The sequence below is a fragment of the Vanessa cardui genome, chromosome 23, assembly GCF_905220365.1.
Source record: "Vanessa cardui chromosome 23, ilVanCard2.1, whole genome shotgun sequence".
Lineage (NCBI taxonomy): Eukaryota > Metazoa > Arthropoda > Insecta > Lepidoptera > Nymphalidae > Vanessa > Vanessa cardui.
In genome coordinates this window covers 11266771-11283071 of record NC_061145.1, presented here as the reverse complement: position 1 = coordinate 11283071, position 16301 = coordinate 11266771, and the positions used below count along the sequence as shown (strand labels likewise).

General features: G+C 44.2%; 3 protein-coding genes across 5 annotated transcripts; 1 reads left to right on the top strand and 2 right to left on the bottom strand.

The window, feature by feature from the left end:
- Window positions 1–12: 12 nt before the first annotated feature.
- Window positions 13–3472, bottom strand: LOC124539649. Its single transcript, XM_047116950.1, has 5 exons — window positions 3220–3472; window positions 2172–2468; window positions 1156–1338; window positions 744–1085; window positions 13–195 (listed from the first exon to the last, which is right to left on the bottom strand). The coding sequence occupies exons 2-5, from the start codon at window positions 2460–2462 to the stop codon at window positions 13–15; spliced, it is 999 nt and encodes a 332-aa protein (XP_046972906.1). The 5' UTR covers window positions 2463–2468; window positions 3220–3472.
- A 607-nt stretch (window positions 3473–4079) lies between these two features.
- Window positions 4080–8612, top strand: LOC124539767 (protein fem-1 homolog A). Of its 3 annotated transcripts, XM_047117117.1 has the most exons (9): window positions 4080–4376; window positions 5526–5745; window positions 5824–6349; window positions 6420–6645; window positions 6713–6813; window positions 6881–7015; window positions 7148–7281; window positions 7457–7591; window positions 7662–8612. In XM_047117117.1, the coding sequence occupies exons 1-9, from the start codon at window positions 4204–4206 to the stop codon at window positions 8025–8027; spliced, it is 2016 nt and encodes a 671-aa protein (XP_046973073.1). In that variant the 5' UTR covers window positions 4080–4203; the 3' UTR covers window positions 8028–8612. The 3 variants fall into 3 exon arrangements, with proteins under 3 accessions (XP_046973073.1, XP_046973072.1, XP_046973071.1); XM_047117116.1 differs by having other exon boundaries at window positions 6420–6813; XM_047117115.1 differs by having other exon boundaries at window positions 5824–6645.
- Window positions 8613–8826: 214 nt separating this feature from the next.
- LOC124539769 (protein Skeletor, isoforms B/C) lies at window positions 8827–13489 on the bottom strand. The gene is made up of 13 exons (XM_047117118.1): window positions 13297–13489; window positions 13121–13194; window positions 11896–12044; window positions 11500–11742; window positions 11307–11414; window positions 10966–11242; window positions 10737–10883; window positions 10438–10573; window positions 10188–10359; window positions 9917–10124; window positions 9683–9848; window positions 9428–9610; window positions 8827–9310 (listed from the first exon to the last, which is right to left on the bottom strand). The coding sequence occupies exons 1-13, from the start codon at window positions 13337–13339 to the stop codon at window positions 9159–9161; spliced, it is 2058 nt and encodes a 685-aa protein (XP_046973074.1). The 5' UTR covers window positions 13340–13489; the 3' UTR covers window positions 8827–9158.
- Between the last annotated feature and the right edge of the window lie 2812 nt (window positions 13490–16301).

Sequence of the window (16301 nt, the reverse complement as noted above, 5' to 3'; positions counted from 1 at the left end):
GATTAAATGTTTTTATTGTTTGTATGAACACTTTGGAGTTTTTCTAAGACGATGACGAGCGTCGACGACGTCGGCGGCGTCGGCGGCGTCGTCGGTGCCGGTCGCGTCGGCCTTTCTCTTGCGTCCCCTCTTGCTCTTCAACTGAACCTCGCCGTCGCCGAACAGCATGTGGAACTTCGATACACTCACGCTGATCTGCGAATTATTTTAGAATGACCATTATATATAACACCGTAAGATTACAAAATTCGTTATATTACAATCGATAGATTACAACCTGTCGCGTCAGATTGTAATGTAACTATCGTAAACGCTAAGCTCTAAGTAAATTTTGATAAAAAACATAAACAAAGTAACTAAAAATCCTGCTTAGTAAATTTTTTATATATATATTTAAAATAATTTTCCCATAATTAAATTCAAAATAAAGCAAATCATTCGTCATAAACGAAAGCAAGTTTAATTTCTACAAAGATGTTCGACACTACACTATTACCTGATCCGTAGGGCTCCAATTCAAAACACTTTGCACTGCACATATACTTTATTACTCAACACAAGACACAATATCCATTACATAAAGAAACTAAATACCTTATCATTTGTAAGAAACAAAAAGATAGCGCGATTTAAGTACGTACAGCGCCATCTATTGATGATTATATAAACTACAAATAACAACGAATTTAAATGAAAACACCTAGAATTTCGACAAAGAAGAATAAGATAAGAGAGGCCGTCACCTGCAAACGCTCGCAGCGATCTCTAGCGCCGCCCTCGCGCGCCAGGCGCCTGAGGCAGGCCAGCAGCGACTTGTTGCGGTCGGTCGCCAGCACGCGCGCCGCCACGCGCAGCAGCGGCGCGCTGGCGCCGGCGCGGCCCGCCGCCTCCTCCAGCTCGGGCGCCCGCAGCGCGCCCGCCGCCCACTGCGGCGGCTGCCCGCGCGGCGCCAGGCGCTGCAGCGCGGCGCGCAGCAGCATGTCGGCCAGCGCGCGCGGCGCGGGCGGCGCCAGCGCCACCGCCGCCAGCTCGAGCAGCGCGTCCACGGGCACGGAGCGCCACCACATCTGTGCGACGCGCTTCATCTGCGACGTTCATATCCACTGTAGCGTATAGCGGGCCCTAGCGGGAGGGGGCGGCGGGTCGCGCCGGTACCTCGTCTGCGTTCATGAGAGTGAGCAAGCTCTGAAAAGTCCGGGCGGCCTCGGGCACGCGCGGCGCGCTCCACAGCGTGGCCGCCGACAGCCAGGCCGCCAGCGTCACCTTGGCCCACTCTTTGTTGAGTGTCTTGCCCGTGCTCCTGTGATGTCTTATCGCTTGCTGCATGCTCGACAGCACCTGACGATCATTAAGTGGATGTTATATGTTTCATAGATCCCATAGCTAATAAAGTGAAAATTAAAACTGTTGTAACTTTGATAAATATATATATGGAAAGTTGTAATTAAATTAAAGTCACAAAGTATTAATTAATTTTCAAACACATAATATAATCACTGCCTATTTGCGTATTGCTTGCTGTCCAGATGTATATTTTTATAAACCCACTTCTATATATATATATATATATTTATATATAGATATATATATATTTTTATAAACCTTCTTCTTCTCCATTTCTACTGTATTCAAGTAATAATTCATATATAAGAGCATTGATATTATGGACTTGATGTTTTTTTTTTATATCCTAAACCTAGGCTATGGTGCCTAATAATATTATATTTGTATACAAAAAAACGACAACATTATGTGTGGTGTAAGAAACTTTAGTTTACCTTGAATTGAATATAATAAAGTTTCCTACACTTTATCTAGTAAAGAGTGTCACACATATATAGAACATTAACTTGTAAGTACATAAATATTTTACCCTCAAAACTTCAGACTTACTATTTACTGTAGTAGTAATTTTGAAAATAGAAGACTGATAATATATTGAAAACAAAAGTGGCACAATGACAATGGCTTGGTTTATTTCTCTTACAGCACCTATTTCTATGAGCAGTGGTGATACGGCACCATTTTGTGGGACAAATCCCAATTTATTACCCATTATATTAAAAATTCAAAGAGTTCTGGTGTGTAAAACAGGAAAGCCATATACTTTTAAAAACTTACTGTGTACAAATTATATACTATTATACTACATAAACATTTCTAAATCTTACATTATTAGTAACCTCTCTTATTGTGGCTGTGTCATTACTTTGAAGAACATTATGATAATCTTTTAGAAAATCAGTATCATATTCAAAGAGGTCAGTTATTAGTTTTTCAATTATGTCTTTGGCTGCGTAATCCACAATGGCTGGCTTGCTCTCTATTTGGAAATCATTATTCAGCTCTTTAAGTTTTTGCATTTGAATTTTCAAATCATTCAAGCTTAAATCTTTGTGAGTCACATTGTCTTCTTCTGGTAGAGATTCCAATTCCAGGTTTACATCGGTTTCGTTGATCATGGTGATCTTGAAAGCAAAACATAATTATTAAGCATACATTAAGTTATTCTATAATATCACAGTATACTATTTTTTTATAAATCTCATATTAGTTCGCAATTTACACGACAATAAATTGATAACTTGTGATTTTGATATATTGCAGTTTTTAACTAACTTTTTCAAATAGAACATAAAATTTTCTATGCTAAATGTTTGATGTATTATACTTATTTCAAACAAAAATAACTTCGTGTTTAGAATAATAATAATAATAATAATTTATTGTCTCCAAAAAAAGCAATTACAAGGTATTTCAGTTAACAATAAGTTCCTTAAAGTATGCACCACGTAACAAAGCGGAATCATCTGTTGCTGAACTAGGTGAACCTGTGTCTCAGCGAACAGCGCCGACTCCCATCGGAAGGGGCTATTCATAAAAATTTGGCTAGCCAAAAACTTAGTTATAATATCTTATACTAACTTTATACAATTGCAATTGTTATTATTTTAATAACAAATTATGTGCCTTTCTTATTATTTATATTGTATTGTAATGTGATGTGAGTGTGTGTGTGTGTGTGTGTGTGTGTGTGTGTGTGTGTGTGTGTGTGTGTGTGTGTGTGTGTGTGTGTGTGTGTGTGTGTGTGTGTGTGTGTCTGTGTGTGTGAAATTTGAAATATTCATAAAATATTAAGATTTATTTAAAAATTACTAATATTATTTACTTATTAGGGTTCCATGCCCAAAATAAAATATGTGTACGTATTTTATTTACCTATTCGATGTACGGATGCGAGTCTTAAATATTTATTTTTATATAGAATTCTAGAGACTTTTCAGGTGACACTTTTCTAGACAATATCTACCAGTTGCTTTACACTTTTCAGGACAATTATTAAAAATGTTTATAAATACTTAAAAAAATAGGTGTCAAAACATTGAATCAACACTTGCGCTATATATAGGTACATCTTCGGTCTGTTAGATTTCACAAACTTGACTTTGACAGAAAAGAACTGTGTTACTAGATGACGTGAGGATAAGTAAAAATTTCTTAAAGGTTGATATAATACTAAAAATTATTTCGATAAACAATAATCTTTAAATCCTTTACAAAAATTCAAGTATATTATTCTTGTGTCTCCAAAACTAAAATTTTGTGCAAAACAGTTTAATCTGTTTGAAAGTCGCTTCGTAAAGTTTCATTAATGTATACAATCGTTTCAATTAAAATCGGATGCGTATTTTATATTCTTGTAGGCATTAATTGGCTTGAAAATATCAAGCAGACAAGCACTGCATGCTAATGATGGAATCGAAAGTTTCTGAATAAGCTCTCTTTAGTTAAATTATCTAACGCAACAATAATTTAATTAAATATATTTTATTTATAAAGTGGTTTAACAATTTACTATTGAGTTATTATTAGTATTATTAATACTTAATATTCGTATCGTCATTAAATAATTCAAAATTTAAAACTTAATAATCTCCTCTTAAGTGTCTATTATATTATAATTTAATTTCAAATGTCATTTCGCTAAGAAAAGGAATAAATATACCTACAATAATATTATGTCAATAAACATTTGACAAATTGAACTTTCAATTACTACCGGTTGTGTATGTTGAATGTTCATTGTTTCATGTTTTGATACTTATTGTCATTAACATTCGAATAGAATATAATTAAACTGTTATATACCAATAACATACTATTATTTAATATGTAAATATTATCTTAACATCATAGAAAACGATGTGCGACGAAAGTACTGATAATAATAGCAATAACAGAGATTTCCGGGACTCAGACTCAGGACTCCGGGAGCAAGATGACCACGAAGCCGCGTTTAATGATTTAATAGAAGAATGCAAGCATAATCCCCCAGGGGCACGGCTTTCTGCGCGCCTTCGTAAAATACTCGAAAGGTACCAAGATATAGGTGATTCTGGTTTCAAAAAACTGTTAGTACATTTTAATGCGTATTATATCTTACATTGTATTCAGTCCTTATACTCTATACTTAGAAAATATTATAAATATATTTTCTAGACAATTTTGTGTTCAAAATAAACATCGATAATTTGTTGCTTATCCTTTATATTCTAATAAATTGTACACTTTAAGCAAGATTGAACGTTTGTATAGAATTAACAAATGCAGTTCTTCTTTTGGTAACAGTTCAATAACTAAACAGTACCAGAAAATCAATTTTCTTAAACATAAAAAAAATCATCTGTCAAGTGCGAGTCAGATTAGGTGCGAATAGGTAAATAAAATATGTACACAAATTTTATTTTGGGCATGGAACCCTAATAAGTAAATAATATTAGTAATTTTTAAATAAATGTTAATATTTTATGAATATTTCAAATTTTTTGAATTGATTTTAATATTGGGTGGAAAATCGGTTTTGTTTAATGAGAGCTCTCCTTAAATATTTTAATTTGATTAAGTACTAAAATAAATATATAATTAAGTATTTTGTGATTATTTCACGTGCCTACATGTTACAATTTATTGAAATTCAGCAAAAACTAGCTTTTGCTGCATGGCAGTTCCTCTTAAATATTTATTTTATTTTGTTTTTAGTATTTATTGCAACAGAAATACATAATTTGTGAAAATTTCAACTGTTCATGGAAGGACCATGCGGTTTGTTGGAATCACACCAACCACAAGGTGTGTGGTTGGTGTAAAAAGTGTGATTATAAAAACAAATTGAGGACATTAAAATTCTATGATTTCGAAATAGCATATGTGTATGGCAGTTTCTATGCTAAATATATATAGGATGCAAAGAATGCTAGAATAAATAGAATACATTATACAAAAGCTTAATTTGTACATTACATTTGAAATAGAAAAAGATGAATCAAAAATGACAATTGTTCAATATTTCATTAGGTAAACCAGATTTTTTTAGCTAAAAACCATAAATTAAAAGTTTCCAAAATACGTCTCTGGTTTGTGCAATCTGAGCATATGTAGCAAATAAAAAAACAATTTCATGATATTTAAAGCAAGTTGTAACATGACCAATTTATAATTCAAGTAACATAAAAAGATGTCGTTAGGATTCGTCCCGAGCACCGTCGCGACATCTGCAGCCGTACGCGCGATGGCTGCGCGCCGCTGTTCGTGGCGTGTCGGCGCGGCAACGCGGAAATGGTGGAGTATCTCGTGTACGTGTGCAACGCCGAACTGGAGCAGCGCGGCGTGTACGAGGTGCCGCACGACCGCTCCACGCACTCCGTCACGCCGCTCTGGTGCGCCGCCGTCGCCGGCCGCATGCAGGTAGCCCGCCGCCCCGACGCCGCCCCCGGCCTCGCCTGCCGCAGCCCACCCGTACCACTCGAGCCGTGAACTCCGCAGATCCTGCGCATCCTCGCCGACGCGGGCGCCGACATCAACGCGGGCAGCGACAGCGGATCGACGCCGGTGCGCTCGGCCTGCTTCATGACGCACCTGGACGTAGTGAAGTTTCTGGTGGAGCGAGGCGCGGACATCCACCGGCCCAATTACAACGGCGGGACCTGCCTCATAAACTCTGTGCAGTCGGTGCCGCTGTGCTCGTACCTGCTGCAGCGCGGCGCGCGGGTCGACGCGCGCGACATGCAGCTGAAGACGGCGCTGCACTACGCGATCCAGGAGCACCGGCTGGAGACGGTGCGCCTGCTGCTGCAGCGCGGCGCGTCCCCGCACCTGCGCTCGCGCGCCGGCGACGACGCGCTGCGCACGGCCTGCGTCAAGGGCGCCACGCAGGTCGTCAGCCTGCTGCTGTCGCGCGTGCGCTACACGCCCTCGCGCGTGGCCGACGCCTACGAGCTGCTGGGCGCCACGCAGCTGGACGAGTTCAACGACGCGGACGCCGCGCTCGCCTCCTGGCGCCGCGCCACCGGTGAGAGCCGAGCGTGCGCACGCACTCGGCGTGAGGAGTGCCGAGCGAGTCTCACGTCTCGTTCCCGCAGCCATCCGCCACGCGCACGGCGCGCACCTGCCCAAGCGCGCCGCCGACGACGCGGGCCTGGCCGCGGTGGCCGAGGGCGCGCTGGGCGGCGCGGCCGAGTGGCGCAGCTCGGAGCAGCTGGAGGCGCTGGCGCTGGACATCGACGAGCTGCGCACGCAGGCGCTGCTGGTGGCGGCGCGCGTGCTGGGCGCCTCGCACAAGGACGCCGTGTACCGCCTCATGTACCGGTACGCGTCGCTCGTGTGCGCCGCGGGGTCCGTCGCCGCTGACCGACCGTCTGCTCTCTGCCCGCAGGGGCGCGGCGTACGCCGACTCGGGACGGTATCAGCGCTGCTTCGACCTCTGGACCTGCGCGTTGCAGATTCGCATACGGAAGGATTCGCTGCTTTTCACGGGTCGGTGAGCGAGTGCCGGGCGGCGGGCGGGTCGAGTCGGTCGGGGCTAACCTATGTGTCCGTGCAGAGACGTGCCACGCGGCCAGCGCTCTCACGAAGCTGATGCTGGACGTGACGAGCGGGCGCCTCGAGCGGCCGGCCGGCGTGCCGCGCTACGCCGACGTGCTGCGAGTGTTCCGCCTGGTCGCCGAGAACCTCCCGCGTAAGTTCTTTGGGCCACTCCAATCATTTGGAAACATCTCGTCGTGGCACTTTTATAATAGTTTTGTATCATCGTAAAACCGTAGCTTTGAGTAGCGTAGATGTGTCAGGGTCGGGGTGATTCGTGTTACAGCGAGCCGGCGCGCTCTGCAGGCGCGGCCGGTGCACAAGCGGCAGGCCGACGCCTTCGACCGCGCCCTGCGCTGCGCATCACACCTACTGTACCTGCTGCTGGCCACCGCCACCACTGCTCGCGACTTCCAGGAGGTACGTCGTCTAAAATACTTCCAGAAACCATAATGAACCCGTTACAACGAAGACATATGAATTTGGCACCTGACTTTTAATTTGTTTGTAGTGCTCATTTTCGTGTTTGAAAAAATCTTTTATTGGATTTATTTTGTTAAGATTTCCGTTTGACAAGTGCCCATACGTGTCGCAGCTCAGCGAGCACGTGCGGCGCCTCGTGCGCGCCGACGTGCGCAGCGCGCGCACGGGCGACACGCTGCTGCACCTGTGCGTGTCGCGCCTCAACGTCATGCGCTCCACGTACTTCGCCGAGCTGATCGAAGTGCCGGTGAGTGGAGCCGCCGGCACGACGCGGACACACGGCACGCGAACGTGACGCGCGTATCCGGTCGTTTCAGTTCTTTCGGCAGCCGGTGCTCCCCTGCGTGGCCGTGGCGGGGCTGCTGCTGCGCTGCGGCGCCGACCCGCGCGCGCGCAACGAGTCGCGCTCGACGGCGCTGCACGTGGCCGCCGTGCCGTACAACTTCTCGACGGAGCTGGTGGAGGAGCTGCTGGCGGGCGGCGCGCACCTGGACCAGCCCAACCGGTTCGGCGAGTCGGCGGCCGAGATGGTGCTGCAGAACCGCGGCTCGCGCGTGTGCGTGCTGCGCCACGTGTCGCTGGCGTGCCTGGCGGCGCGCGCGCTGCTGGCGGCCGGCGTGCGCGCGGGCCCGGGCGCCGCGCCGCCCGCGCTGCTGGCCTTCGTCGAGCTGCACCGCGCCTGAGCATAGCATTGCGTCATCTGTGATCGCACCGTAGCCGGTGACGGTGTTAAATTTGACAATAACAAAATGTAAAAATCTTTTGCTATTGTCAAATTTAACATACTTCAACGGCTTCTAGAACTCAAAGGAACTCTTACCGTCGTAGAATAATATTAAATGTAATTTCATAAAATGTTTATATTACCTCAGTATATGATGTAACTCGACTTCATATGCTTATATCCAGTTTAATGCTATATTGTATTTTTGTAGGAGCAATAAACTGACCTATTGTACTTGGGAACTCCTTTTATTGTAATATCTAGTTTAGTTATTTGTTTCATAATGATAAAACTGACATCGCTGCCATCTCTCTCAACTATCATTATCCGGCTCGAAGGACCATTTATGACAGATGTAAAGCAGTCGATTCGCGCCCTGCTTTCTACAAGTACTATACCCCGTAGCAGTGGTAAGAATTTGGCACTCGGGTGTAATTGCAATCGCATTTGAACGTATAGAGAACTCCGTCATCAGAAAGTTCAAACATTTTGTCCAAAATTAAGGTATATCATACATCTTATATAGATGTCTGTTCAGGACTATTCTGTACTAATTAGTTTTGCTATGCTTTCACCTTTCGTTCGTGTATCGGCAGCGCATCGCAATCGCATTAAAATCTTTTGAATATAAAATTAAAAATGAAATAAATTAAGCCATAAACTCTCGGATCGAACATTAAGGTAGTACGATGTTGACGTAGAGGTAGGTTAGAAATTAATTACGCACTATGTAATTCTAGTCAAAATAAAACATTATCAGTAATCGTAGTATTTTATTTACAAAATAGTTACAAATGTATACATAGAGATCTCTATTAACGACTCTCCTACATCTACGAGTATTGCGAGCGTGGGTTCGTTCACGTCTGGACGGACTGGGCAGCGTTGAGCAAATTCTTATCTATAAGGTCCCTACATTAAAAATAAATAACGAAAACGCATCAATGTTAAACGCTCACGTCGAGAGCCACCTGCGGCCTCAAGTGAGAACCCTGTGGAAAAATTGCATCTATATATAAAATCTTTGTGAAATACAGATAGAACCGTCTGTCTTACACACGAGAGAAGCGGAAGCGAAAATATATTATATTTAATCGACGTATTTCCGAGATGTTATCGCAAGTGCGAGTGAAACGGCGATAGTAACGACCACCAACGGGAGCGGGACGGAGATGGAGCCGGCCGAGGTTCGGGCAATGTTACGGCGGTGTCGGTCCACCACGAAGATCCGGCCGCCCATGTCTGTGGGAAATAAACAACGCCATCATATTAGCCATCTAATGATCACATCGATTCCCTCGATTGCAAAGTACCGCTCGGCGTCACCGCCTACTTTACTACAACGTGCAAGGGACCTACCAGCGTGCGTAAAGGAGTGGTAGTAGACGCGGTCGGGCCACGAGGAGTTGGGCGTCACCGTCAGCGGCGCCGCGCGGCCCGCGCACTGCCAGCGCAGCGAGCGGTTGAAGGCGCGGAACGAGTCGAACGCGTCGCGCCGCGCGTCCGCGCCCAACGCGCGCTCGCCCACGCACAGCGCGCCCGCTGCAACACACAGCCGTCAGCCGCCCGCCCCGCCACCGGCCGCACTGCGGGCCTCCGCGCCGCCATACGCACCGGCCGTGGGGCTGAGCCGGCCGCGCCGCGTGTGCCGCGCGCCCGCGAGCACGCGCACGCCGCGCTGCGTGGCGTCGTCGAGGCGCTCCAGGCCGCCGTGCCGCTCCGCCGTGATCACCAGCGGGTGGTACAGCTCCGCCGAGTGCGGGTCGTCCCCGCCGCTCACCTGCGCAAACGAGCGATCGTAACCTCCGCGGACTCCGGCGACGCGCGAGGCGCAGGCGACCGGCTCACCAGGAATGTGTAGACGAGGCCCCGCCGCAGCTGCAGGTCGGGCGCCAGCTGGCCGTTGACGTACCAGGCGCGCGCCGGCGCCGCGCCCGCGCCGCGCGCCGCCAGCCCGCGCGCGCCGCCCGCCGGGCCCAGCGCGGCGCGGAACACGCGCAGCGCCGGGTCGAACAGCTCGGCGCGCTCCCAGCCCGGCGGCCGCGCGCGCGCGCCCCTGCACAGGCCGCCGTCAGCGCCGCCGCCGCCCCGCGCGGGCGGCGGGCGGGCCGGTACTCACACGGTGAAGTCGAAGCAGTCGTTGGCGGGGTCCTTCTGGTTCAGCACGAGCTGGATGTCGCTGGCGGGCCACAGGCGGTGGAAGGCGGGCTCCTGTGCGTGGTCTAGGCCGCCGATGGCCCACACGACGAACACGGAGCGGTCGAGGGGCCATTCGCGGTCCAGCTCCTCCCCTGTGCGAGGATACGTTTGGAAATTATTTATATTCGTTCAAATAAAGTAGAAGGAGGCGAGAGGGGAAAGATCGGTACCTGGCTGTAAGCCGCGACGGTATCTGACGACGGTGAGGCCCTGGTCGCGGCTGGCGCTGATGACCTGGTGGGAGTCCAGGCCGCCCACGCGGTCGTCGCGACAGACGCCGCGCCACTGGCCCAGCACTTGGACACACTGGGGCGAGCGGCAGGACATATTTATTTATTGTCACGCATTTAATTGTTACATGTGAAATCTATATTACATGAAGATAATTCGCGAGCTATCGTTATACTATTAACATTATATATAACGTGTCACTCGCTCGACCGGGAGCGTGTTGTGCGTCTGTACTCACGGGCGCCAGCGCGGTGATGTTGTAGTCGGTGGCGAGCCCGCGCTGCAGCCGCGCGTCGAACCAGGCCACGCCCACGTCCGCGCCCAGCATCTGCGAGCGCGTCGACGAGCCGGAGATGCCGAACGCCATGTACTCGTCCTCGTCCAGCTGCGGACCGCGCTCTGAGTTACATCGGCACCGGGGGCGCAACGTAGCCAACATCAGTGAAACTAAAGGGAGGGATCGTCACCAGCGCGGCCAGCTGTATCGTGATCTGATTGCCGAAGACCTCCCACGAGACCTGGTAGTCCCGGTGCAGCTGGCGGCAGTGCGGCAGCGCGGAGGCGTGCGGGTGCGTGCGCACGTGCGCGGGCGGCACGTTGAGCGCGTCGGGCACGAGCACGGACGCCAGCGCGGCGCGCGCGCGCACGTCGTACAGCGCGATCCAGTCCACGTCGAACACCGTGCGCCCGCCCGGCAGCGCCAGCCGCACGTCCTCGCCGGCGTACGCGCGCAGCGGCTCCAGGCTGTGCGAGTCGGCGCGTTAGACCAGCGAACTTCGATGCCACGACATTTAAAAATATGGCTCACTATCCGTCCTCGTCGGGTATCTTGCTCCCTCGAGACGAAGGCTGCGGACCGACGCCCGTCCAGAAGTAGACCTCCTCACCGCTGCCGTCGTAGTGAAATTCCGGGATGCTGGAAATATTCATGCCTCAACACTTTATCTTGATACTTACCAGTTGTGATAAGTGTCATACCCTTATATGATCGACTTGCTTACATGAATGTAGAAGCATCAATAAATTTGAGTGGCTGACTAGATAATTTGACGCCTGGCGCGGCTACGAAAGGCGTCAGGGTCCTTGGGGCCGGCGCCTCGAACTCTTCTGGTATGTATACATCCCCAAAGGCATTCTGAGAGGCCAAGTCGTACACGGCAAACCATGTTATGCGCGATACACGCTTACCATCTGGTAACTTGAGGTGAACCTCTTCATTGTTGTAGCGTTCAAGTATGTTTGTACTGAAAATTAAAGTTTTCAAAATGTAGTCATATATTACTGACCCATAATTATGGCAGATTATAACATTTCTCCACTTTTTTTTATTGTTGCTGCAAAGACGGTATACAACCAAAAGTAATAAGACATTGTAATGAAACAGTGTATTAACATACTTGCCGTGTTGGTCGGCAACAATGAAGCCAAGAGGTCCCGGCCTACCGGAGTCCCCGGCCCAGAAAAATGTGTCATCCCCCGTACCATCATAATTAAAATCCACAAGTAATATTGTCCAATCATCAACTGCGTACACATCACCTGATACCTGGAAGGAATAAATATATCATTTAAATAATATTCAATAAATATAATTTTAAATGAAAAAAACAGAATTGTAAGTTTATGGAGTGCAAATAAGTTAAGCTAATTAAATATAAACTTATTTGTTGTAGTTTTATATTAATGGATTTTATGTAGATATAATGTGATTGGTTGGGTTCCAACCACAGCACAGATGCAACCAATATAATATGTGTAAATATTAATCAGTAACTGTGTTTGTTATTTCTGTTGTTTCCTATGGATTTGGAATAACTACTTTTCGAATATAAATAAAAAATATACAAAATTGTTATGGGAACTTTGGAAGAATTGTTAAGTTGTTAAATGAAATAGTAGGAACTGTAAAGTATATTTTATAATACTGTTGCATAAATAGGGAATAATGATAGAGTCATAATTTTTTTTTACTTTTTATGAATATTTTTTTATTTAAATCTATCTATTTAATTGGAAAAAGACTAAATGATTTGATACCTGTTGCAATTAGTCTGTATTGTAACAACAATAATGGTTCTGTATATCTGTTATATTTGCTCCTTTATGGAGATGTACTTAATGACAGTGTTGTACTTTAATGAAGTGTAATAAACTTGACTTACTTTTAACATTATATTAATAAATAAATTATTAACTTTATTGACTGTTTTGTAAATGTTTTTTTTATGTGGATATTCTGACTTTTGTTCATATTTTGAGAGCTTATCTTTGTGTCGCACGGAATATTTACTTAATTACTTTTTTTTACTTATTTAATTTTTGAATCAGTTGTTTTTTTTGGTATATTTTTAAATGATCTGCATTAGTTTCAATTAAGATATTCAATAAATAATTTGTTTTATAAATTAATTTATTGAAGTTATTTTACATAACTTAAAGAAAAGTGTGAAAATTAATCAAAAACCTGTTTTATATTTTTTTAATTTGCAAAGTTGAATCTGACGTCAGTACTTACAATAAGAATATCGAGAATACGAACAGATAATAGAGTATTTTCGAGTGAGTCACTCAGTGCCATGGTCAAACAAAAGGTCCACTTAGTGAAAGTTTTTATATATTTACCTGGTGGTGATAAGAATTTAGTTTTCCAATAAACTTTCCCCTGTAGGGTCCTACTTCATCTTGGCTCGAGCAGTCTGGAATTTAAATCATTTTGTGATCTCTGACTTTAAACATTTATAAATAGTGAAAGTTGATAAGTGTTTTTTTAAATAAATACACGAGAAATATATTCGTACCTTGTGCGACAAGTACTAGTAGTAACAAACATATTGAGTACATCTTAAAATCTACGAAACAATTATTTTTAAAACTTTCTCAGTCAAAACATTGGTAAAACTTTTAAGATCACTTCGCGCACGTTTACTTCCGGTTCTTTAGCGATTTGACATGTCACTCGACGAGTATGTTTCTGCTCACAATAAACTAAGCAAGGTCGTTCACATGATTGGCCGTTCGATGTAACGGTGTAGAAAAGCACCAATCAGGAGCATTGAACTTTCACTTTTACTTAAATGCGAATGAGAAAACATTAAGGCTTTGTTTTTAGTGTTGCCAGCAATGATTTAGGTTAAAGATTCAAAATATTTATGAACATTTGGAAAAATATAAATATATAACACACAAATAAGACTTGTAAAAAATTACGAATAAGTCATAAATAATATCGCTACTGCAGTTTTAAAGAAATGTATTTTAAGAATACCAACGAGTAAATAGTCTAACGACGGACTGAGTTTTTTATTTGTGATAGGTGGCAAACAAGCAGGAGCCTCACCTGATGGAAAGCGACTACCACCGCCCATGGACATCTGCAACACCAGGGGGCTAGCAGCTGGTTCTACAAAGAGGTTGTGCGAGGCAGAATACATGCAGTTAAATTGCCACTGGTAGATACTGGCACTACAACAAGTACACAATGTATCAATTGCTTTCAATCTAAGTTATGTTATGTCCCCCTATGCTATGTTTCTTCGCACACAATCATTGATTTTCCTCCTATTTTTTTAACTGCAACGTCAGAGGGGAAATTATTCTTGATATAGGGTCGCTTCATTCCAACATTTGGTTTCCCGGTATGTAGTATTAGGTGTAGGTGTATAAGCAATGCATTATACGTCATCTGTGTTAATAATTCGGGGCGGTCATGGATTACACCGCTACAGCCTACACCGGCCGTATCGGTACTTGGTTATAAAATGGGCACCGGTGCGGCGGAGGCCGACTCGTCTGATGTCGCAACGGAAACGTGCCGTTTTACAGACACTGCTGGCAATTAGCTCCCAGTTATTGAACAGTTAAATGCTCTTGCAAAACATAAAATTATTGTTACAAACTTTGTATAAAATAAAATTCGGTGTAAGAATCACATGGCTGACTTTTTAAATTGCCATAACATACATACATATTACGGTAAATTAAAAAAATGTAGAATTTCAATGTTTGTATGTATAATGTATTGTCTTTGATTCTTACATTATCCGGCCCTTGTTCAAAGTTATCCCCATTTTTTTACGGTTTGAGATTTTAATTATTGTGTCGACGATTCCTTAAAAATTCATTTTGAACTCCTTTAATTTATTTTATCTATAGGTTAACAATTTTAAATGCAATATGATTCAAGTCTTTTCTGTCGTTCGTTTTGTTAAGTTATATGATGAGAACCATTTCTAAGAGTCGAAAGTAAAATACCAATATTAAAAGAATAAAAATATTGGCAGTTAATACTTGTAATTGACTGTCACCAGTATCACTCCATTAACGTATGGCTTATTTTTGAATTGCATTTTCAATCAGAAAGGAAATAACGATATCCAAATTTACATATATAACAAGGTACTTACTTGTAGAAGATAATACGCTTTTAAAGTTAAATTTCAGGTACCTACAGTGAGAGGTAGAAACGTAGTATACGCGGGAGTTGATAAGTGATTTTCAAGAAATTTAGGAGTTATCATTGAGGTCGAGGAAGCGGCAACTCCCGTATTATTATGCCATTCACATAACCGCTGCATCGCAGCTATTAATGGCATATCATCGGCAATAGTACTTTAAACCTCCATTACGGAACAAGTTACGTGAACGCCACAGGATATTGTAAAATGCTTCTCGTGGTATGATGGAATATAGGGACAGTAGTAGACGACTAGGCACTACAACTGTTGTTTGTTGGAATGAAAAGATGTATCCCAAGTACTAAATGAATGGCCAAAAATATATATTATATCAGCTTATTTGGCCGAGTGGATGTGTGATACTTAAATAAAAGATTACCGTCTCTAAAACTGGTCAGTTTCGTGTACTTGACAATGAAGAATAAACTTAAGCGCCTTCCATCTCTCATCATGGATTTCAGGGTTCAATATCTAAAACTTGCTTACACATAACATACGGACCAGTCTTGGTCTCGGAGCGTCATGGTAACTTGCGTTCCTGATCCTATGGTACCTCACTGCGACGAAAGAGTGTGGCTATTTTTAGTAGGTGTATACAGTAAGTCACAAGATCAAGAAGCGCACATACACTCGGCCTATTATATTTTTCTCTTTCGTTTAATTTACAAAGATGACCTTAAATATTTACCAATCTAATATATGTACCTACATACTAGGTATTTTGATGTAAGGTCGTCCGTCTTATATAGTCAGTATAATTCTCTTATTAGAGATTTATATTTGTATGGATTAGGTAGCCGGAGGGGCAGATGTGCTGCCCGATGGTTATTGCTCCCCACCGGCATAGACATTGGTGCTATACAAACCTTGAGAACTAAGATTTATTGTGTAGTTACATTAGCTCACTCAACCAACACATTGGACGACAGCACTAATTATTGCTGTTTGTCGGTAAAATATCTGATATCGATTATGATTTGCGTATCTACTCAGATGTAACGTTCTGGAGACGGGTTTCTCAACCACACTTTGGCGGCTCCTTGCCGGTGCTGGTCAATCTTGAACTATCAGCGAGGCCTATCAGATGATATCTATGGGTAGGAGCTCCCTCCTATGGTCATAAAACTGTTTCTACAACATGCGGAGGTGGACATTTGTTTCGCTCACGGCCGGTATCCCTACTATTCAACAACAGCCTGTAAATTTGTCACTGCAGGGCTAAGGCCTCTTCTCCCTTTTGGGGAGAATGTTTGGAACATATTCCACTACGCTGTTCTAATGTGGGTTGGTGGAATACACATGTGGCAGAATTTCTATAAGATAGACATATATAGGTTTCCTCGCGATGT

Coding starts and splice junctions, on each gene's coding strand:
- LOC124539769 (XM_047117118.1), bottom strand. CDS start 13,339: ATGTACTCAATATGTTTGTTACTACTAGTACTTGTCGCACAAG. Junction 11,743..11,895: donor GTTGCCGACCAACACGGCAA/GTATGTTAATAC, acceptor TTTAATTTTCAG/TACAAACATACTTGAACGCT. Junction 10,360..10,437: donor CCGTCGCGGCTTACAGCCAG/GTACCGATCTTT, acceptor ATCCTCGCACAG/GGGAGGAGCTGGACCGCGAA.
- LOC124539649 (XM_047116950.1), bottom strand. CDS start 2,462: ATGATCAACGAAACCGATGTAAACCTGGAATTGGAATCTCTACCAGAA. Junction 1,339..2,171: donor TAAGAGAGGTTACTAATAAT/GTAAGATTTAGA, acceptor AATGATCGTCAG/GTGCTGTCGAGCATGCAGCA. Junction 1,086..1,155: donor CTCTCATGAACGCAGACGAG/GTACCGGCGCGA, acceptor TGAACGTCGCAG/ATGAAGCGCGTCGCACAGAT.
- LOC124539767 (XM_047117115.1), top strand. CDS start 4,204: ATGTGCGACGAAAGTACTGATAATAATAGCAATAACAGAGATTTCCGG. Junction 7,016..7,147: donor GGTCGCCGAGAACCTCCCGC/GTAAGTTCTTTG, acceptor TTCGTGTTACAG/CGAGCCGGCGCGCTCTGCAG. Junction 7,282..7,456: donor CTGCTCGCGACTTCCAGGAG/GTACGTCGTCTA, acceptor TACGTGTCGCAG/CTCAGCGAGCACGTGCGGCG.